General features: G+C 50.6%; 1 protein-coding gene across 2 annotated transcripts; it reads right to left on the bottom strand.

The window, feature by feature from the left end:
• Positions 1 to 265: 265 nt before the first annotated feature.
• On the bottom strand, positions 266 to 22,875 carry CYP4B1 (cytochrome P450 family 4 subfamily B member 1). 2 transcript variants are annotated; one of them, XM_055402114.2, is made up of 12 exons: positions 22,656 to 22,875; positions 8,300 to 8,441; positions 8,075 to 8,119; positions 7,377 to 7,504; positions 6,433 to 6,557; positions 6,002 to 6,153; positions 5,741 to 5,847; positions 4,113 to 4,303; positions 2,087 to 2,220; positions 1,244 to 1,308; positions 1,061 to 1,143; positions 266 to 653 (listed from the first exon to the last, which is right to left on the bottom strand). In XM_055402114.2, exons 1-12 carry the CDS (start codon positions 22,833 to 22,835, stop codon positions 470 to 472), a joined length of 1,536 nt encoding a protein of 511 aa, XP_055258089.1. In that variant the 5' UTR covers positions 22,836 to 22,875; the 3' UTR covers positions 266 to 469. The 2 variants fall into 2 exon arrangements, with proteins under 2 accessions (XP_055258089.1, XP_055258090.1); XM_055402115.2 differs by lacking the exons at positions 266 to 653; positions 1,061 to 1,143; positions 1,244 to 1,308; positions 2,087 to 2,220 and adding an exon at positions 2,290 to 2,556.
• Positions 22,876 to 23,284: the final 409 nt, after the last annotated feature.

The following is a 23,284-nucleotide window of genomic DNA, read 5'->3' as shown; positions in this document are numbered from 1 at the left end:
TTCCTTATGTCTGTTATATTCCAGACACATACAAACAAAGTTAAACAAAGAAACAGATCTTGGTGAAGGGGGCAAGCTCCGAAAGCCATCTGTCTATTGTGTGGAGTGGATGAGTGTCTGGTCATAACCATCAGTCCCAAGGCACAGATTCCATGTGAATGCTGTGTAAATTTTAGAAAGATGGGCAACTATGGGAGATCAATAAAGAATCTAGAAGCAAGTAGATATTCAGCATGTTTGTTAAATGAATGAGTGAACTCTGAAACACATGTGCAGTTAGCATTTATAGACATACATGTTTACATGGCATTGCCTTTGAGGTGATTGTCTATCAGATGCCTATTCTGCTTCTAGTCCATAAGCCTACAGAAGACAGGGGAACACAGCTATTCTACAACCCAGCTTGGAGAGGGTAGCATCCAGGAAGAGGCCACAGGTTGGGCTGTCTGGGGCCCTCATCTCAGCAGAGCTACTTCTCAGAGCCCAGGCCCAGTGGCTTCAGATGGAGGTGGATTCCATTCTTGGAGCGTAGGACCAGTTGGGGCATCGGGATGGGTAGTCTCGAGGGATCCGGGGAAAACTCAAAACGGAGCAAGCAGAGGGCTGTGACCACCTTGACTTCATTCATAGCAAACTGCTGGCCGATGCAGTTCCTGCAATGAGAAGCACAAAATGACATCAGGCTATGAGATGTCCAGAGTGATGAAAACTAGCACTCTAAGTGTCCGACAGAAATCAGTCACTATGTATGGATGAATCATTGACTGATCGATTGATTTGCCTGGGCTTCAGAAACAGATCTTGGGGGCATAGTGAGGGTCCCAGACTAGGTAGTTTCACACCATGGGTTGTGACTTAAGAGTCTCTCTTGGAATGATTCACCCACCCTATCTGCCAAAGACAAGAGTATGCTAATGGCAGGACGAGGGTCCCTCGAACTTCCCTCACATCAGGGTCACCGCACACCCAGCATGGCCTTCCTCAACCAGAGTTCCCCCAAAGGATGTTCCATGACATCCTCCATCCTCACCTCTGGACAGGGATGTTGGGCTCTCCTTACCTGGGCCCAGCAGAGAAGGGAATGAAGGCAAAGCTGTGGCGTCCGGCCACATTCTCAGGAGAAAAGCGCAAGGGGTCGAAGACCTGAGGGGACAGGGCTTGTTTGAATATCTGCCAGGTCCCAGGGCAGGCTGACCCCACAGTAGCCCACCCCCTCTGAACTCCGAGCCCAGGGATGGCATACCTCAGGGTCAGGCCACACTGTACTATTCCTATGGAGGGCATAAATGTGCAGAGAAATCAGGCTGCCTGCGGGCAGAGCAGAAAACTGGTGACCAGACGGTCCTGGGATAGCCAGGCCCACCTCCTCACAGGGTCAGAATCCCCTAACTGGTGTCCCTAACTGAGCACCAGTCCCTCCCTGAGCACTGCCAGTGACAGAAGGTTCATAACCAGCCTCAACACATGAAGGTGTGTTGATCAACAGCACGCCTACTTCCCATAGCCCCAGCAGCAGGTGTAGCACCTGACACAGACATTTGTAGAACGGAAAAGAAAAGAGGACCAAACCCACTCCACCACGAGCAAGGACAGGCAAGGGTTATTACCCACTTTCTACTTTCCATTAACTGACTCTCAAGGGAAGTAGTTATTCATAATATTATGCCATCAGAAGTAACAACTACCATTCATTGGGTGCTTACTATGTGTCAGATCCAGAGTAAAACACTCCTTACAAAGCTACCACACACAGTTGTACAGCTTGTACATTGCACAGCGTCATAGTCTAAGTGAATGATGCCTCCTGAAGCTATTCAGGGTACAGTCTGCTTGGTGGTACATGACAGCCCTGATGAATACTGTCTCTTTAATCCTGACAATAGCTGTGTACAGCAGGGACCCTTCTCACCCCCAGTTCATACGAGACAGAGCAGAGGTATAGAGGGTAATGGATTTACCCACACATTGTGGAGCTAGGACTTTGATGCTGGCTGAACACAAAGCCTGGTCTCTTCCCCTCTGGTACAGGGGTAGAGAGAGCACCCACAAGAACTCTGGTTCCACCCCGAAATCTAACCCATCCCACCTGCAGGTAGAGAGCGACCATCCACAAAGTAGACAGGCTTGTTGAGCTGGCGGTACACCTGGGGCACAGGCGGGTACAGGCGGAAGCTCTCCTTGATGCACATGGTCAGGTAGGTCAACTCCGCCAGATCGTCCCTGCCAGCAACACAAGCGGGCTTTTGTGGGGAGCGGCACAGTCCTGTGGGAAGGCAGGCCCAGCCAGAATCCCCACTTCACTGCCTGCACACATCAGGAAGTCAGAGGGACACAAGCGCTCCAAGTGTCCAGGCCAGACGTAGAGTGGACACTCAGACGCAGGGACCTGGTTCCACTTTTCTCCATCCCTCCCTCATCGTCACTGCTAGGAAGGGAAAGCACAGGATCCTAGGGGTGTATGTGCACCTGGCCATCAACGGCAAGGTCACTCTTTCAGTGTCCTGCAGAAACCCCACCAGGGACAGTTCTTCAGGTTCTGCTTCATTCCCCATGGAGCTGGAATGGAAAGGGGTAGGGGCCGAATGAAGTAATAAATGCCAAACAATAACGAGCTTGGAGGGGATGAGTAACTACATATAGATAGACGGATAGATAGATAGATAGACAGATGGATAGATATTTCTATTTTGCCACTAGGAAGTTCAGACCTCAAATGTGCTCCAGCTATAATGACTGTGCAACAGCTTTCTGCTGCTGCTGCTGCTACTGCTAAGTCACTTCAGTCGTGTCCGACTCTGTGTGACCCCATAGATGGAAGCCCACCAGCCTCTCCCATCCCTGGGATTCTGCAGGCAAGAACACTGGAGCGGGTTGCCATTTCCTCTTCCAATGTGTGAAAGCTTACTACAGAGCTCCAAACTCTAGGATTTATTCCCCTGGTCCTCATTTTTCATTTGTGTTCTACATTTAATTGAATGTGTCCTTTAAGTTGCTTCAAGATTGAGATGGAACAAAATGAAAATTAAATAAATGTTTCAACCCCCTGCCTCCAGGCTGTGTTCACTGCTCCCCAGCGCAGAGCACCCAGAGCACCCAGCTCTCCCCCTTCACCTTGCTGAGCTCCACACATCTCTTTAGAAAGCCAGCTGGGGCCCACCCCTCTGACTCCTCTGTTCTGAACACGGGGCTGCTCACTATTACCTCACTCTCTGGTTTTCTCTAGCTTTTTGGTTCTGCAAGTTTGTCCTTCTAAAAACTCCCCCAGGGCAGTATTGGCCACTCACCCTCATCCCCCACACTCCTAACAGCATCTGGCACCTGGCTGGACACCCTAGGAGGTTTCCAACCTTTGACCAGTAAAACCACATCCTTCAAATCCCAGATCCTGGAATTCTAAGTCAGTCCCTCTCAGTGAGTCTAAAGTTTCTCCCCTTGATTGAACATTTTCTGTGGCCCCTGCCGTGTCCTATCCCTGGGCTGGAGGTAACCCAAGAATCTAGAGAAAAAGGTGACAGGACTCGAAAGCCCAAGGGGAAAAGGCAGGGAGAGGCGGGGCAGAGGGCACAGGCAGGAAGGGGGCCAGTCAAAATTGCCAAATATCATTCTCCAGAGAGAGATCAGCGTCAATCAGTGTCATGATAGTGAGCTCAAACTTGAACGAAGAAACAAAATAGTTGTAAGTTTCTAAGTGATGGAGTTTGGGCAACAGCCTTTTCTCCTTCATCAGAAGAGTCTAGAGGCTGCAAATGGCCATCCAAAAGCAGGTGGGAGGGAATCAGCTCTTCCTGCCACCCCAGCTCTGTTCATCCTCAGTTTTCAAATCCTTTTCCAATGCTCCCTGATCTGGGAACCCAGAAGGGTAGTCAGGTTCTGCCACCAGAGGGAGCCAACATGAAAGTCAGCCTCTTGATCACCTTTACAAGACACATCTGAAAATGGTCCATGGTGAGAGGAAGGGCTCCTGGCTGTGTCCACGCATAGCTTCCCCCCAAAAGCCACAACTCTGGAAGGGAAAATGACAAGGGCTAACTGCCCTCACCTGGTTTCCAGGATGGCCCTGTAGGCGCAGATCTTCCCTGGGACAGACTGGGCTCACCTACAGTCACACTCACCACTTCAAAGAGTCCCGGTCCCCTAGAATCTCTTGAACCTCTTCTCGACAACGTTGCTGGTGCTCAGGGTACAGGGACAGGCAGTAGAGAACCCATGAGATGGCACTGGTGGTGGTGTCATGGCCTGCGAACATGAATGTGTTCACCTCGGCCCGGAGGTCTTCATCTGACAGCTTGATCCCTTCTTCATCCTGGGTCAGGAAAGCACAATGGGACAGCCCAAGGCATGTGAGGTAGGTTCCAACAAGGCCTCACAAGTGAGGTGAAGTGAAGTGAAGTGAAGTCGCTCAGTCGTGTCCGACCCTTTGCGACCCCATGGATTGTAGCCCACCAGGCTCCTCGGTCCATGGGATTTTCCAGGCATGAATACTGGAGTGGGTTACCATTTCCTTCTCCAGGGGATCTTCCTGACCCAGGGATCGAACCTGGGTCTCCCGCATTGTAGGCAGACGCTTTACTGTCTGAGCCACCAGGGAAGCCCGTAAGAGTAGCTGTCAAATGAAAGTCTGGGAGAGGGAGGGAAATTCCTTTTCAGACTAGGGGTTCGGACCATCCCCTTGATTCCTATCTGTTCTCCCAAGGCCAGCTTGGATGACTCCTACTCCAGGAAGCTTTCTTTGATCCCTCTGGCCAAATGACTTGTGACTTTGCCCAGTCCTATCAATTTGGCTCACCTGACACACACAATGCTTTCTGGAGGAGGCATTTGTTAACATCTACCTCCTGTCCCTGCCACCTGACTGTGCGAAGCAGGAGGCCAGGGCTAGGGCTTTCTCAGCGTCTGCGTCCCTAGCAGGGCTCAGTGAGTTTGTGGAGTGAAAGGACCAGCTGAATGAGTGAATAAGTGAATGTTGCTGCAGGTGCTCAGTCACTTCAGTCACGTCCGACTCTGTGCGACCCTAAGGACTCTAGCCCCACCCAGACTCCTCTGTCCATGAGATTCTCCAGACAATGACCTCCTCAAATGAACGCATGAGTAATGTATAAAGTCTCAGGTTCTAGGTTGCTAAGATGCTTCAGAGTCTTCGAAGGCTGGAATTGGTCTTCTGTTTCAGCCTCCCTGCCACTACATCTCTCCCCAGCACCACACCAGTCACCTTCCCACCTCTGAGCCTTCGCTGATATATACCATGGGACAAGGGCTTCCCAGGTAGCTCAGCTGGTAAAGAATCTGCCTGCAATGCAGGAGACTCCAGTTCAATTCCTGGGTCAGGAAGATCCCCTGGACAAGGATAGGCTACCCACTCCAGTATTCTTGGGCTTTCCTGGTGGCTCAGACAATGAAGAATCTACCTGCAATGCTGGAGATCTGGGTTCAAGCCCTGGGTTGGGAAGATCCCCTGGAGGAGGGCACAGCAACCCACTCTAGTATTGTTGCCTGGAGAATCCCCCACGGACAGAGGAGCCTGGCAGGCTACAGTTCACGGGGTTGCAAAGAGTCGGACACGACTGAGCGACAGAGCACAGCACAGCACCACGGGACAAGAAACAGGTCATATTTGCTGGGGAAAGAGGAAAAATATGCTTAACAGCCCCTGCTGCTGTCCAGGGAGCCCTATCCCAGCAGGACAGTCTGAAGACCCGTCAGTGACATGTTCTCAGGCAAGGATAGGTGACTGCGCACTCACCCGGGCCCCCAGGAGAATGTCCAAGAAGTCCAGGTGCCTCTTGCTCTGTATCTTCTCCCGCTCTTTCTCATCCTGGAGGGCTGCTTTCCGTTCCCTGACGACCTGGTCTGGGCCGGGAGTACCGGGTGTCACTGCCTGGGGTCCCACCCTCTGCCCAAAAGGGGAATAGAGGTACTGCAATGGGAAGGGTCCCCCAGGAGCCAGGAGGAGCTAGACCAGAACCTAGGCCTCCTGTGGGTGGGCGGTGCAGGAAAGGCCCACCTGTGTGGTCATGGGCCACCTTGCAGGCCCGCAGGAAGCGGCGGCCATGTGGGGTGAGAAAGTAGATGAAGTCATTGTGGTACTGGAAGGAATCGATGCGCTGCTGCATCAGCAGTGTGAGTTCGCTGACCGCCAGGTAGTAGTTACTGTCCCTGCACAGTGGAGGGAGGGAGAGATGCTGAGACCCTGACCTGCAGCAGAGCCCCCGAGCGAGTGGAATCCAGTTGCAAGCTCTGCACTCTCTGTCCATCCTCTCCCCACCATCAAGCCTCCCATGAAAGCCATGGGAAAGGCCCGGCTCCAACTGAGCTGGGGCTCCCTAGGGCAGGACTCCCCTCTCCTCTCAGACCAGGGCCCAGAAGTCCTGTCACCTCATATGCCCTCTGAGCCAACCTGGGTGGAGACCGTGGTCAGCCCCGAGGGCCCCCTACCTGTCTTTCAGGCCGCTGGTTCCTTTGCCAAAGGTGCACTTCATGAGCGAGTCCAGCGCCATGTGGCCCACATCGCAGAAGATGTCAAAGCTCTTTTGCTCACGAGCCTTTTTCTCCCACTTGTCCTAGAGCCCAGAGATGGAAGGTGATGTGGAGGAGGGAGCCCGCCAGGCTGGGTATCCCACCCTGCCTGCAGGACTCACCACTGTCCTCCCCACACACACTCTGGGTCCCTGGCCTGGCCTCCATTCTGCTGCTATGGGTGGGGAGTGGGGGTGGTTCAGTCTCAGAGGGCAGAACCTATGGGCAGCCTCACCCAGCACACACAGCCAGGGCAGCTGTGTATGAGGGAAGAGGAGGGCAAAGAGGGGGTAAGCTCCCCAGCACAGTCTGTGTGCATCAGGCCCGCAGTGATGCTGGGGGTTGGAGAGGGGGTAGTCTCTTGCAAGGAGAAAGGCTAGCCCAGGTAACCTCGGTGATTATCCAGCTATAAGGCTCTGAGCCTAATTCTTGACCCCTGACCCCCAATATCCATTTTAGAGTTACTCTTGGCACTATTTCAGACAGTTGTGCTAGGCCGAGGATGAGGAGACACTTTTTAGATATGAAAGGACTTCCTAATATTCTCAGATACAGGCAGCCCTCCAGACTGCTACAGTAGGAGATTTCCTGAGGTCTCGCAGAGGCCCTTTGATGTGGGAAGAGGGAGTGCTGGTCTCCCGGTGGAGACAAAAGCCGGGGCTGTCGGGCAGCTTGGAGCCTCAGCACGTTGTCAGCACACAGCCAGCAGTAGGTATCAGGCAGAGCAAGGCTCACGCTGCTACTGCAGGCAGAACAGGGCCTCGAGCCCCAGCAATTCTCCTCACTGCCCTCTCCCAGGAAAAACTGGGGGCGGGGGCTGGCCCTGCAGCACAGCCTCCAGGAGCCTGGCACAGGGAGCTCACCAGCATGACACGTGTGGACTCAGCGAACACGCCCACATAGGGCTTCAGCACATCATAGTGGAAGCCAGGTGTGAGCAGCTTGCGATGCTGGAACCACTTAGGCCCTTGAAGAATCAGCAAGCCTTTCCCTGGGGAAGGCGTGGGAGAGGGACGGCTGGTAAGTTCACACAATCCTGCCCCACCCCTAGCAACCTAAGATCAAGCACACACCACCCCGCCTAACCCCACTCCCAGCCTCCTGATCAGCCTGGCATCTAAACCCAGGTCTGCCTTTCAGGCACCCAGACTCACAGCCTCTGGTGACACCAGCCTGGGTCCTGTCTTTCTACATTCTTTCCACAGGCCCTTGCCCCAGCCAGCACCACCAATAAAATCTCCTCAGATCACCTGTAGTGCCACCTCCTCCAGGAAGCTGTTCCTCACACTAAAACATTGCCCAGAGCCTTTGCCCTGCCTGCCCAGGGAAGAAGACACCCTGGCAGGACAAGTTGTTTGAGCTCCACCTCTCAGGCAGCCCGGAGTTCTCCCGCCTCCTCTGCTATTTCCTACTTAGAAACTGAGCTTAGGGTGGCAACTTGGGGCCAGGTGGTCCGGTGGATGGAGTAACCATAAGAGTAGACACTGGGCAAGGAGGGATCAGACAGGGAAGGCTCCTGGTCACCCAGCACCAAGGACAGGGAGGGCAAGTGCCTACTCACCAATCCACTGGAGGAAGAAGTCATACAAATCTGGGGCCTTAGGGTCTATAAGAGAAAGAGAAGCTTGGTCAAATGGGGACTGGGGGATTCCTGGAGGATATTTGGTGATGAATAGGGTGAGGACCTCACCTGCCCAGACTTAGGGTGCAGGCCCAGGATCCCTCCCCTCATGGCACCCTGAGCCCTTTGCTCTCAAGAAGCTCCAACTTCTCCCAGAGTCCTCACCTCCTCGACTGTATACAGCTTTGGCATAGTCAGGATCATAGATGTTCAGGAAGCCAAGAAATTGTCCAAGCCAGAGTTGGTGGGCATAAGGGAACTGGTGAGTCCAGGACACCACCTTGTCCAAACTCCCGGTCTGCTGGATCTGAAATAGCAACAGAAGGCCAGGCCACTCAGGAACCCAGCATCACCAGCCAGGCCAGCAGGGAAGAAAGGAGGCTGCCTGGGAAGGTGCAGGGAGCACCCCTCCCTCCTTCTGCAACCCTTCCCTCCCAGCCAGTCACAGTCCTACACATCTCTGGGCTCAGTCCTCTTTCCAGCCCCAGAGCCACTGCTCTAAGTTCAGGCCACACTTTGTTGCCCCTGGGTGAGCACAGCAACCCCAAACTGCCCAACTTACTTCCATCTGGTACCTGCCACCAATCTATCTCCACTGCAGCCAAAAAGAGGTTTCTTTCAGCATCAAACTTTTCATTAGAAAGAGAATTCCAGCTTGTTATTCAATACACCTCAAAATCACCTCGATTCCACCCCTAAATCATGGGGCACTTTTTTTAATTGAGGGCATACTACGTGCAGAGCACTGTCTAGATGTCTCAGGGGAATGAGAGAAACACAGTCCTTCCCATTCACTCTAGGGCGGAAAGAGTGATAAACAAATAAACAACAAAGTAAAATGACTGCAGACAGTAGTAAGTACTAACAAGGAAATAAGCACAGCTCTAGGAGAGAGACTTAACAGGGAGACTCTGCTGAGATAGAGTGACCAGGATGGACTCTTGTCGGAGAGGACATTCAAGGTCAAACTGAAGGATGATACTGGAGCTGACCTTGTGAAGAGTAAGGGAAGAGTGCTCTAAGGCAGAGGGAGCAGCAAGCAGTGTCCAGAGTAGGAAAAAGTATGGTGTCTCCCAGGAGCTGCCACTAGGTGGGGCAGTGGCCGGAGATGAGGCTGGAGAGACCAACCTCCGGAGATTTTTCTAGCCACATCTACTCACCCAGAGCTGCCTTATGTAAGTGGGGTATATGATAAATGCCTTTCCAAGACATGCCTTTTTTGTTTAAGATATTTGATGGCTCAGACAGTAAAGCGTGTGCCTACAATGAGGGAGACCTGGGTTCGATCCCTGGGTTGGAAAGATCCTCTGGAGAAGGAAATGGCAACTCACTCCAGTACTCTTGCCTGGAAAACCCGATGGATGGAGGAGCCTGGTAGGCTACAGTCCACGGGGTCGCAAAGAGTCGGACACGACTGAACGACTTCACTTATTTACAGTGTGTTTCTGACAACGGCCTAGTATCCCACTTCACGGGTATCAGTTCAGTTCAGTTCAGTCGCTCAGTCGTGTCCGACTCTCCGCGACCCCATGAATCACAGCACGCCAGGCCTCCCTGTCCATCACCAACTCTCGGAGTTCACTCAAACTCATGTCCACAGAGTCGGTGATGCCATCCAACCATCTCATTCTCTGTCGTCCCCTTCTCCTCCTGCCCCCAACCTTTCCTAGCATCAGTCTTTTCCAGTGAGTCAACTCGTCGCATGAAGTGGCCAAAGTATTGCAGTTTCAGCTTTAGCATCAGTCCTTCCAATGAACACCCAGGATTGATCTCCTTTAGAATGGACTGGTTGGATCTCCTTGCAGACCAAGGGACTCTCAAGAGTCTTCTCCAACACCACAGTTCAAAAGCATCAATTCTTCGGCGATCAGCTTTCTTCACAGTCCAACTCTCACATCCATACATGACCACGGGAAAAACCATAGCCTTGACTAGACGGACCTTTGTTGGCAAAGTAATGTCTCTGCTTTTTAATATGCTATCAAGGTTGGTCATAACTTTCCTTCAAGGAGCAAGCGTCTTTTAATTTCATGGCTGCAATCAGCATCTGCAGTGATTTTTGAGCCCCCAAAATTAAAGTCTGACACTGTTTCCACTGTTTTTCCACCTATTTCCCATGAAGTGATGGGACCAGATGCCATGATCTTTGTTTTCTGAATGTTGAGCTTCAAGCCAGCCTTTCCACTCTCCTCTTTCACTTTCGTCAAGAGGCTTTTTAGTTCCTCTTCACTTTCTGCCATAAGGGTAGTGTCATCTGCATATCTGAGGTTATTGATATTTCTCCCAGCAATCTTGATTCCAGCTTGTGCTTCTTCCAGCCCAGTGTTCCTCATGATGTACTCTGCATATAAGTTAAATAAGCAGGGTGACAATATACAGCCTTGACGTACTCCTTTTCCTATTTGGAACCAGTCTGTTGTTCCATGTACAGTTCTGACTGTTGCTTCCTGACCTGCATACAGGTTTCTCAAGAGGCAGGTCAGGTGGTCTGGGATTCCCATCTCTTTCATAATTTTCCACAGTTTATTGTGATCCACACAGTCAAAGGCTTTGGCATAGTCAATGAAGCAGAAATAGATGGTTTTCTGGAACTCTCTTGCTTTCTCCATGATCCAGCGGATGTTGGCAATTTGATCTCTGGTTCCTCTGGCTTTTCTAAAACCTGCTTGAACATCTGGGAGTTCACGGTTCACATATTGCTGAAGCCTGGCTTGGAGAATTTTGAGCATGACTTTACTAGTGTGTGAGATGAGTGCAATTGTGCGGTAGTTTGAACATTCTAGACCAGGAGCTGACTGTGGCTCAGATCATGAACTCCTTATTGCCAAATTCAGACTTAAATTGAAGAAAGTAGGGAAAACCACTAGACCATTCAGATATGACCTATATGAAATCCCTTATGATTATACAGTGGAAGTGAGAAATAGATTTAAGGGACTAGATCTGATAGATAGAGTGCCTGATGAACTCTGGATGGAGGTTCGTGACATTGTACAGGAGACAGGGACCAAGACCATCCCCATGGAAAAGAAATGCAAAAAAATGAAATGGCTGTCTGAGGAGGCCTTACAAATAGCTGTGAAAAGAAGAGAGGCGAAAAGCAAAGGAGAAAAGGAAAGATATAAGCATCTGAATGCAGAGTTCCAAAGAATAGCAAGGAGAGATAAGAAAGCCTTCCTCAGTGATCAGTTCAAAGAAATAGAGGAAAACAACAGAATAGGAAAAACAAGAGATCTCTTCAAGAAAATTAGAGATTCCAAGGGAACAATTCATGCAAAGATGGGCTCGATAAAGGACAGAAATGGTATGGACCTAACAGAAGCAGAAGATATTAAGAAGAGGTGGCAAGAATACACAGAAGAACTGTACAAAAAAGATCTTCACGACCAAGATAGTCACGATAACGTGATCACTGACCTAGAGCCAGACATCTTGGAATGTGAAGTCAAGTGGGCCTTAGAAAGCATCACTACGAACAAAGCTAGTGGAGGTGATGGAATTCCAGTTGAGCTATTTCAAATCTTGAAAGATGATGCTGTGAAAGTGCTGCACTCAATATGCCAGTAAATTTGGAAAACTCAGCAGTGGCCACAGGACTGGAAAAGGTCAGTCTTCATTCCAATCCCAAAGAAAGGCAATGCCAAAGAATGCTCAAACTTCAGGGGTATACCATAATGTATTTATCCATTTTCCGCTATTTTGAAGGAGACTTTTAGAAGGACACTTTAAACTCTCCAGTGGCCTTCCCATGGGTTAGTGCCATAGTTTGGGAGACAGTATAGTAACAACTAATCTTCATTAAGCACCTGCTGTGTGCCGGGCCTTCTTCTAAGCACCTTATATCTTGACTCATCACATCCTCAAAACCAATCTTCCCATTTCAGGGAAAAGTGAAGCTGTTCGGTCGTGTCCAACTCTTTGTGACCCCCATGGACCATATCCCATCAGGCTACTCTGTCCATGGGATTTTCTAGGCAAGAATACTGGAGTAGGTTGCCATTTTCTTCTCCAGGGGATCTTCCCAACCCAAGAATCAAACCCAGGTCTCCCGCATTGTAGGCAGACACTTTACCGTCTGAGCCACCAGGCAAGTAAGAGGAGCCTAAATACAGAGATCTGAGGTTGCTTCCCAAGAACTCACAGCAATCTTTGGGGCCTGACAGACCCGGGTTTGAATATTGATTTCCCCTATTTTTCAGATGTGTGAACTTGGGCAAGTCACTGTGACATTAATGAACACACAAGGCAGGCATGTCATTAGTTGAGGTCATGTGGATCCTGAGCAAGGGAAGCCCTCAACTGACTAGAAGTTTCCTCTCCTCCAAACCTTCCCTCCCATTCCCAATATCTTCTTCCAAGCCTCATCCCAGCATCTCCTGCACACATCCTCCTCCTCAATGCCCCTAAATTGCACTAAAGAGTGTGGTCTGGACATGCCCTGAGATACTTCCAACTGTGGGTAAAGCATTCACCAAACCTTGTCTCCTGTTACAAGGTAAACTGATCCTTGTGTTACACTCTCCAACCCAGTCCCCTGGAAACTTGACAACTGTAGAACATCAACTGTGTCGCTAGGCAATATAGCTATGGCCAAATGAACCCTGGGAGGTAAATAACATCTGGACTGGGAAGAACCATGAACACCTGATGAGAGCACCATGCTTTGGGCTTCTCTGAGTGTGGTGACTCTGGTAATGTGCATGACCTTGCAGGACCCTTGGGACTGCTAGTGGACACAGGGATTCAGTGGGACTTGGAAATTCGAAAACAAGCTTGACCCACATCCAGGATGGGGAGCTTATCTCCCTGCCTTTGGCCAGCCCCTGAGGAGCAGGCAGTGGCTAATGGCTATGTGGAGGTTGTGAGGAATGCCTGATGGCGCCTTGCTGGCTGGCTGCCCATATCCTTGGAGGAGACGGATGCTAACTGTGCCTCTAGTAGCCTTGTGAGTCTGGGTGCTTGAAACTAAGTCGACCTCTTGGGGTGTGACATCATCTCTGCGCATTTGTTATATACCATTCCTCACTCTTCGTATACCCTCTACCCAAGAGAGCCCATTGATGTTCTGTCTGTATCTTGGCATCCAGCCTGAATGACCTCTCCAGGAACCTCTCTAACCTTTCACCAGCTGACATCTCTGCCTCCTCTGGACCTCTCGAGCCCTACCAGGGCCTTACCCATGTTCGGCCTTGTGCTATAATTGGCTGGATGGCATCACCGACTTGATCGACATGAGTTTGAGTGAACTCCGGGAGTTGGTGATGGACAGGGAGGCCTGGAGTGCTGTGATTCATGGGGTCGCAAAGAGTCAGACACGACTGAGCGACTGAACTGAACTAAACTGAAGACCCAAAAAATTTAATAAAACTAACATTTGACATTCACTGAACATTTGATGTGTTCAGATACTGAGCTAATACTGCATGCAAATCCTTTTATTTAACTCTCAGAAAATTCTATAAGATAGGAACCATCATAATCCCTACTTCAGAGTTGAGAACAAGTCAACTATGAGAAGCTTAGTCACATGGCTGGTTAGCGATAGACCTGGGATTCACACCCAGGACCTCTGACCTGACCCCACCTGTGGGCCGAGAGTTTCCCAGGAGTACAGATCATGTGTGGGGCATCCCCGGGTCACTATGGAGCTCAGCAGGGGGCCCCGGATACAGAGTATACTTGATAAACAGTGTGCCAGATAAACAGAATGAAAAAGAAGCTGACAAAGAAGACTAGAAAGGAGGGAGAGAGCACACAAAGCATCTGGATAATCTAAACATTGGCCAGAGATAGGCCATCTCATGAAGAACCAGTCCAAGTCTCACTCAATCTGGGGAGTCAAAGAAGAAAGACTACCATCAGCACATCCTGTGTGGTAAACAGTACTGCAGATTTCTTTTTGTTTTCCCAGATGACCCTAGTCTGACTATTCTGGCTAAAGTCCAGATTCACTGCTCATTTCCACATTCTTTCTCACGACATAGGGAATGGGAGGGGACAGATATTATTGTGTATCTCCCATAAGTCAGGTGCTACGGGAGTGAATTCATAGATCACTTCAAGTACCTAATACAGAACCATCTTACAGATGAGAAAACTGAGGCTCACAGGTGTGAACTGACTTGCACTTTGCTTGTAGGTTAGTAGTGCTCTAACTCGGGTTAGTTCTTTTCCCCATACTGAAACCTGTCAGGGTTGCTGTGTTCAGCTGTATAAACTGTATACCACACAATCCTAGGGCGTGCCTTTCATGACAAGGCCTATGCAAGGACTGGCCCAGCTTTTCTTCCTTGTAAAGTTTCTTTTCACAGTCCTCACCCACTCAATTAATCCATGTTGTATCTTCCAGGAAACAACCCTGAAGAAGCACACAGGACATTTGAAAATTTAGCCCCAGGAATCCTTGTCTAGACCAAGCCACTTCTCCCAAAGGGGGACTGGGCTTGGCTACTTTGGCCTTCAGACAATCATCTGTGGTTTTTCTGGGGTTCCTGTTCTTCCAGGCCCTCTGTAGGGTCCAGTGTAATCTCCCCATAGAGCCTTTCCCCCTCTGCCTCTGAACTCATTATTCTGAGTTCAACCCAGGGGCGTTGTAAGAATTTCACTGCCCTTGTGAACACAATGTCCAAAAGGTTACAAGTGAGCAACATAATCTCTGCCAATCAGTAAAAGGGAACCTTCCTTCTGGTGTCCCTGACCTCGTTCTTGCTTCCTTCTTGTTTGGTATCCCTGGAAATAATCCCTTCCTCCCATGTCCCTCTTATTTTTCCATCTGCGCTCCTGGGTTTTCCCTGCTGACTTTTTGATCACCGTGACTGTGCCCTTTCTTTCCATCCGTCTCAAGTTCAATTGACAGGGGACAAGGAGAGGCTTAAATCACAAAGCCAGACTCACAGAATCTCAGGGTTGGAAGGAACCCTTGGCTGATCTGGTTCATCTGTGCCTCGTTTTCCTCCTCATTAGCTGTGAGTGTCCCCCTGGCCTGCAGCATCCCCACCCAGGACGGGAGATTTGACCTCATGCTGACACGTAGCACACGCACAGCACATACACAGCCTGAGCAAGCCCTGCCTCCCCACGCCCAGATTTCTTCTGCATGCCCTTGACCACCCCAGGAGCCTGGCAGGAGTGAGGATAGCTCTTGGTACCTGGCCCCACTAGTGGAGTGGCAGCAAAAGGGCTGGAGCATCCTCTCTCGAGGGGTCATGGCTGCCTGGCTAGCTTCTCTGGGTTACATAACTGGACAGCTCAGACCAGTCCTCAGATGACCCAAGTTGGGACGCCTACAGGACTCCGAGGTCTAGGCCAGCTTATTTTTCTCCAAAAGGAAGGAAGCAGGAAAAGAGCAAGTCGTGGAGATAATTCACTGATCCTGGCTCCAGAGCCACACACCGTTCATCCTCACATTTGCACTCATTATAGACATCACCAAGAATAAACAGGAGGGAATGGGAAGAGCAAGCACGGGCCCCACTCTCTTCTCTGCCTCCTCAGAACTGGAGGAAGTTTTGCTCTGAGGAGTAGATCTGAAAGAGGTCTCAACATTGCCAAACTACAGTCCTTCTTTATAGGTGGGAATGGTACATTCCAAAGACAAAGAGAACCATTCCACAGGAGTTGGGCCAACTGGGATTCTGACAGAGGCACTTTCTGCTGCCCCTCCTGTTAATGAGCCTGCCCAAGTCATCAGTCAGTTGAGCCAAATCTTAGAGGGCGAGTGTTCAATATACGAGATACCCACTTAGCCAGTCTGCTGCAGCCACAGCTCTCCCACAGGGAACAAACAAATCTGTTCACAAAAATGGGGTAGCAGTTCAGAAAAACAAATTGTTAAGGAGGGGAGGGGATGGGCTTTTCCTCTTCCTCAGCCTGCGGGGCTCCCTTGAGGCAGGTCATGCTGATCTCCGGTTCCCAGGACCCAGAGTTGCCTGGCCCAGCTCCTTCACCATGTGGGAACTTCTGCCCCCAGAGCTCAAATATCTCAAGCAACCAAAAACTTACTGCTTTTCAAAATGTAGTAGTCCCAACCATCTTTGGATCATCTTAATTCTTACTTCCCTGACAGTCCAGCACTTAAGACTCCCCACTCCCAGTGCAGAGGGCATGGGTGCAATCCCTGGCCAGGGATCTAGGATCCCCTATGCCACACAATGTGGCAAAAAAAAAAAAACCAGATTAAAAAGTTAAATAAAATAAAAATGTAAAAAGACTCCTTAGTCACTGAACTAAAAGTTGCCAGATTGTGGCCTTCCCCATGAGTTTGCAATCTGCTCTCTGGGGCTACACAGGCTTCAACTGTCCCTTGGGAATTGGGGGCCAGATCCTCCTGGGTCTGCTCTCCTCCAGGACATTCCTAGATGCCCTTGGGTGCTATAGTCTTCCCCACTCCATGGGCCCTGCCCCACCCCACACACACACCAGATTCATGAGCACTCAGGATGTTTGTGAGCCCCAGGCAGTGTCAAGGACAGCAAATCTGTGTAGTCAAAGCCAGAGGGGTTGGGAGTGCCCGCCAAGAAGAAGCAACAAAAAATTGGGACGAGGCAGTGTCCCTGAAAAAACCAGAAAAATCAGTGAGAAAAAAAAAGACTCAATTTACACAAACTCTTTGGAGATTCAACTATGAGGATGAGTGGGGAGCCATGGGGAACTTGGAGGAAGGGATCTATGCATGATGCTCCAAGGAGCAGAGAAATGGTTTCCCCCCAACTCTAGAGACGAGTAAGTGACTTTATCCTCCATCTTCCCTTTCAGAGACATACTACTGCACATGTATCTGTGAATGTACATGAATGCATAACACATGGAAGCAACCCCTTGCTCAACAGAAGGAGTTTGGGAGGCTTTGGTTGAGGTTGACACAGGTCACCTCGATTCTTCTAGCACCATATATTGGCTGGAAAGTATGGTGGGCCTTGCCCAATGGCACACAACTCTCAAGTCTAGGTTTTTTCAGTCCCAAAGCCTGTGTATGTTCTGCCTCCAACAACTGTCTCTGTCTTCAGCACCAAAGATGAACTCCAGCACCAGGAATAACCAGGTTGGAGTGGAGCACAGGAAGAAATCCAACACCTAAAAAGACAGAAGGGCAGACAGATATCCAAGAGGCACCCAGGAGTCCAGGGGAATGCAAACATTGGCCCTCACCCTGTGCGAGTGACTTTGCTGCCCAGAGTTGGGTCTCCCAGGGATACATTCACATATTCAACAGATGGGCGTGGAGCTCCCACTCTCAACGCCAGGCATGGTGCTAGTTCCTGGGGACATAGTGTGAACAGGACAAAGCCCTGCCCTCCCCAAACTTACTTGCCAAGAGGGGAGAAAGGAAATTAACAAGAATCAAATACATCAGGCATACAATTTCAGGTAGTGGCAATTCTTGGAAGAAAAGTAATGTAGAAAAGGGGGCAGGGGTGCTATTGTAGACAGGGGATTACAGGATCAGGGAAGCCCTCTCTCAGGTGACATTTGAGCAGAGATTGGCAGAAATACCTTCTAGAAAGCCTCATATTATTTGCCAGAATCTGTCCCTCCACTGTCCCTCCACCCCTCTGCTCCTTGCTCCTGGTAATGCACACTTGCTCTGCTTCACAGAGAAAAGTAGAACCTGTCAGAAAAGAGATCCCTTAAAGTCAGCTACCAGACCTAAAGAACCACTGCCTGCTCCCAACCTTCCCTCCTATTCCAGTAGAAAAGGTGTCCAGGGCTTGTCCAAGGCCACTCCCTTTAGATTTCAACCCTCCCCTCGGGTACCTTATCCATCAGTCCGACCTCTCTTGCCTAACACAGACCCCACCCTCTCTCCCAGCTCCTTGCCATTTGGCATTTAAAACATGTTGAAGTCGTTCGCCCTTGACCAAACAAAGCCTCCTTTGGTTCTGCTTCCTCTGCCAGCTAACAGCCCATTGCCCTCCTCCCTTCATAACCCAGTTTCTCAAATGAGCTGCCTCCTTGTTTCCACTTGCTCCTGCCTCGGCCCCCTCCTCTCCAGCAGTGATGGGACATGGTCAGCTCCCCGCTCTCTCTTGAGCTATCTCCTGGTTGCCCTCCTACCTCTCCTGATGCCCCATCTCAGCAGCTCCTCACCAATCATTAGATAATCAAAGACGGAAGCTCCCCAAAATCCAGCCTCTGGTCTGCTCCCAAGCTGCACCTTCTCCCTGAAGGCTCTCACCTGCTCCCATTGCTTCCTTTGCCATCTCCCTGACTGGTTCCTAAATGGGCCTCTCATCCCAGCTTACCTTTCTCCTGAGCTCCAGAAACGTGACCAGTCACCTCCTGGACATTTCTGCCTAACATCCTCCAGGGCCCTCAAACTCAGCATTTCCGAATGTGAGCACAGCATGTTTGCCCCCCAGATCTGCCCCTCCTCCCATACGTAGGGATGGAAACACCATCCATGCTGATACCAACAAGAAACATGGAATGATGTTTTCTCTCAGATTTATATTAATACTGAGGGAGATGCCCTGTGGAGGCTGCCCCTCTCCCCTGCAGATCCACCAAGAGACTTTTACATTGGAATCAGCTAACCAGAATTCAGAGAACTAAATGTAGCTGCTCTGGGGTTGGGGCCTTGTGTGGGGAGAAGGGAGGTCCTGCCATGAAACTCCCCAAATCCATAACCTAAGGTTCCCATATCCAGACACTGACAGGTGCTGCCAACCCCTGAGCCCCCACTTCCTGGGTCTCAGATCCCCACATTTCTACACATAGACAGACACAGAAATTGATTCCTCCAAGTTCCATAGCAGTCTTGTGGCTCAGGGGTCCTTTCTGTCTTTAGGTAACTTTGCCAAATTCTGCTCTGAGTCAGCTGTGTTGATGTCACAGTCTAATAAAGCTCCCAGAGCAATCCTATGTCCCCCTTCTCCTGGTACATGAAGGGAGTCTCCCTGACATATCTCATATCTGGCCACGATGAAGGCGTCAATGCCTACTCTCCCCCCATGCCCACAATACCAAGACAGGCTGCTCTGCCTCTCATTTCCCTCGTCCAGCTGGCTCACGCCATCAACATTGCCTCAGCCTCCACCCTGCTCTCCCTGCCTCCTATTTAGTCTCTGCCAATCCAGTCTTCACCCAGAAGCTAAAGTTTATTTTTCTACCACCCAAATCTGAGCTCTTCACTCCCTTGCATGAATCCACTCCCTGCTTCCCTGTTGTATTCACAATAAAGCCTTTTGACCCGGCCTGTGAGGTCCCATGTGATCTGTCTCCAACCCCACTCCAGTATTACTTTCTCCTCTTTGCCCTCTCTCTCACACCTCCAGAAGCATGGAACTACCTACGCAGGCATAAGACCTTGAGAAACAAACATCTGTTGAACAAATTAATTTCTTAAACATACCCTGCTCTTTCTGGCCTCTCCCTTTGGTATCATCAGAGGTATCATCTTCCTCCCTTCCTTCCGCACTTTCACGGGCTGCTATGTCCAGATTCTTCTCAGACTCGGCACAGCGACCCCTCCCTAGGCCCTAGGATCTGGGACACTGTGCAGTGTTATCTCTCTCTCTCAGACCGGGTTCCCCTAGGGCCTGGCTCTAGCCTTGTTTCTTCCTCTTCTGGCCTCAACATAGGGCCAGACCCAGAGTTATTGGTCAGACAATGCTAGCTGCTTGGGAACAAAGGGACCTTATCTGGCTCCTGAAGACTGGGTTGATTTAGGAGGAAGGAAGAGGATGAAGAAAGCAAGTGCTTCCTTGTGTTTTGCAGCAAGAGTCTGCCTATGATGACTGATACATGATGTCTATCTGCCCAGCAGTGTGCAGTGTATCTGTACTTTATCTCTGTTGATCCTCTTCCAACCCAGCAAGGTAAAAAGGTTTTTCTCAATGTGGAGAAAAGGAAATGGAAGCACAGAGAGGAAGTATGGTGAAGGCCCATGATCAATGTCTACTGAGTGAAAATAAACCACATCCCCAGGCCAGCACTCTTCACTAACCTGCACATGGTCACGGGAACCATCCCAGCAATGAGCAGGACCAGGGAAGAGGGCTTTTACACTCCCAGGAGATCACCTGTTCTGGGCTTGGAGTTGGCATTCTCCTTTCTCTCCTTCCAACACAGATTAGAGCCTCGGGCCCCTCCCAGGGGCCCCAACTTTCAGTCGACAATATGGCTGAGCACCTATTATGTGCTGGGTCCTCTCTGGGCCCCAGAGTAGAAAGTGGTAGACCCTGAAATAATCCCCCCGCCTCAAGGTGACACATTCTAAGAATTGAGGGGGCTGACGGGTAGAGGAAAGACTATAACTGGAGGCCAAGAGGGGAGAAGTGAATCATGATGGATATCTCTTCCCGGCCCCTGGGACCTTCCTTTTACCACCAGTCCTCCTCCTTGCTTTCCTACTTCCATCACCACGAGGCCCGAGAATCAAACATGCAGTTACTCTGTACAGACTGATCATGTCCTGGATGAAAAAGGCACAAGTCCATTCAGCTGGGAGCAGAGGTGCCAAGCCTTGGAGGAAAGCAGGGGTGTTGGGCCCACCATGATTCCCCAGGAAACATTTGTTGTGTCTGAGAGAAACCACCCCTCCAGGCCTTGCCCACCCTTCCTGGCGCCAAGGCCCTTCAGATACTTGTGTGAGAGCCAAGAAGCCAAAGCTAAGTTGTGTTCTAGGTCCTTAGTACATTCTCAAGGTGAGGGCAGGAGTACCCGGGGGAAGAGGGCAGACAGCACTGATATGGGGGTCGCGGAGCAAGGTCTCTGTCCTAGGAAAGCACACAGGCTGAGGGCAAATCCAGCTTTGATGGAGGCAAGGAGAAGAGGAGGAGACACAAGAGGAAAGGGGTTGAAGGCCTCCCTAAATGCCTTTCTTTCCCACACTAGGGTCATACCTCAGCCTTCCCATGAAGAGAACGTCCCTGTACTTAATACAGCCCCCAGATAACACCTGGCCCCTCCACTTGCCTTCCCCATCGTTGTCGCCTCTGTTGATACCCTGCCCTTCTCTCCTACGCTCACTGTCTGTCCATCCAGTGATAATCTGGGGAGGCTTGTGCTGCACCCTGAGGGAACAGGGCAGAATCGGACCAGACCTCCCTGGTCAAGTGGGGATGATGAGCAACAAACAGCGGATGACAACCATACAGGACAAGCACTGAGATGCCAAACCTGGGGCTGATGCAAAACACTGGCAAGGCAGCCCAGCCCCTAGGAGCCTGGTGGCAGCGAAGACTCTGGTGTCTGTTTTCTCCCTAGAGAGTGAACTCTTTGAGAGCAGAGCCTGGATCTGATTCATCTTCCAGAACTTTCTGTCCTTTTCTGGGTGGGTCTAGGATGCAGGTATGTTCCCTAGGCCATCCTAAGAAGACAATTATTTGTAGAGACTTATTCTGGCCTGGGCTTCCCCACTGGTTCAGTAGTAAAGAAGCTGCCTGCCAGTGCAGGAGATGCAGGTTCGATCCCTGGATTGGAAAGGTCCCCTGGAGGAGGGCATGGCAACCCACTCCAGTATCCTTGCCTGGAGAATCCCATGGACGGAGGGGCCTGGCGGGCTACAGTCCATAGGGTCACAAAGAGTCAGACACAACTGAGTAACTGATCACATTCTTGATCCCACCCAGAGGTAAGGCTTATCCTGAGTGTCAGTCATGAAGGAAAGGCAATTCCCTAGACTCCTTCTGGGAAAAGTTTACTCAGGACATAGTAGAAGTCTGTATTCCTCTCTCAAAACCTTTACCTCGGACAGCTATACCTACTTTTCCAAGCCTGGCTGCAGATCAAAACACTTGGGGGCGTTTTATTAACTCAGACCCCTAGCTCCAAAATGTCAGTCTTCAGGGCTCAGGGGCCAAGGAATCTGCTTCTCCCAGTTGATTCCAATGCAACTGTCCCTTTCTGTGTATTCAGAAACCTCTACTCTAAGTCCTCATGGAAGTAGGAACTAAGAGCTCCTCCTGACAATGGGTGCTAAAGGTCCCCACTGCCCTGAGATAACTGGGAAGGATGAGTCAGAATCTGAACCGAGGAAGATGCCTAGCCCCTGACCCAGTTCATAGGCATGGCAGGGAGAACTCCACCTCTGGGAGCACCGATTTTTAAATGGTTCAAGAGGTCTCTCAGGTGAGAGCACTTGTCCCTGCCTTCACTTCCATTTTCTGCCCTAAAAGGGGAAATATTTACAGCACACAGAACAAAAGGATGCTGGTTAAGCTCTAAATGAGACCGCCTAGTTGGATCAGACTCTCCAGGGAATCTTTTTCCCCAGGTTATCCCTGAGTCCTTAGCAGAGCTCTGTTTGAACCTTGGGCCTCAGAATGATGGGGAGGAGTCTGTGGCCCTTCTGAGTCCCAGCTTTTAAATCCCCCCCATTCCCCACCCCCACCTGAGGCCAGCTTGGAAAGTGAGAGTGAGGGGGAGACCCAGTGGGAAAGATGAATGGGAATCACAGCTCACAGGACCCCATTCCTCTGCCCAAGCATAGGCTCTCTTTCCATGGCCCCCAGCAGGTTAGGCCAGACTCCCAGAGGAAAAGGAGGCTGGTTTCTTTCCCTATCCTCCGCCAGTCACTTACCTCGAGGGCATGCCCAAAAAGCCAGTGGGTGGGGGGCCCTGAGAATCTGTCCATAGCCCTGGCTAGCATCTGCCTCCTCAGCAGCAGGCGAGTGAGCTTAAGGAAGACTAACACCGAGACCAGTCCAAAAGCCCACAGGCTCAGGTGGGAGAGACTCAGGGAGAGCAAAACAGGCGCCATGGCTGGAGCCGCAGTCACCCGGGTTTCTGCCTGCCTCCAACTGCCCTCAAGTTCCCTTATACTATGAGCCCAGGCACCCTGCCAGCTCCCACTCCAGCCACGCCCTGCAGTCAGTGACAGCCCAGGCTGGGCTGAGCTCCACGGGGCAGAGACAACAGTCCCCAAATTCATAGACAACAGAGGAGACAGCCTGGCTGATGTCTACCAAAACTCAAATGAAGAAAACTAGACAGCGGGCTTCAAAGAAACGAGGCAAGTTTCCTTAGAGGAACAAACAGAAGGCAATTCTTGGTATAATCACTGGCATAATAATGACCACCTTCTCAAGTAAGCTACCTTGGATGCTGCAGGTACTTGCCACACACTATTTCATTTAACCCAAACCAGGTCAGAAAAGTTTGTACACACAAGTTTGTATTATGATCTTGGGAGTGGAGTTGGCCTTTCTC

The sequence above is a fragment of the Moschus berezovskii genome, chromosome 4 (assembly GCF_049115385.1).
Source record: "Moschus berezovskii isolate FMDL1 chromosome 4, NW_MosBer_1.0, whole genome shotgun sequence".
Lineage (NCBI taxonomy): Eukaryota > Metazoa > Chordata > Mammalia > Artiodactyla > Moschidae > Moschus > Moschus berezovskii.
This window is presented reverse-complemented; position numbering and strand designations above follow the sequence as displayed.

Bases quoted from the DNA above. Each gene is read 5' to 3' on its own strand.
- CYP4B1 (XM_055402114.2), bottom strand. From the start codon at position 22,835: ATGGCGCCTGTTTTGCTCTCCCTGAGTCTCTCCCACCTGAGCCTGTGG. The intron at 7,505-8,074 runs GTGAGTAGGCAC...CGCCTTCCCCAG, and splicing joins CTTCTTCCTCCAGTGGATTG to GGAAAGGCTTGCTGATTCTT. The intron at 4,304-5,740 runs GTGAGTGCGCAG...TTCCTGACCCAG, and splicing joins ACATTCTCCTGGGGGCCCGG to GATGAAGAAGGGATCAAGCT.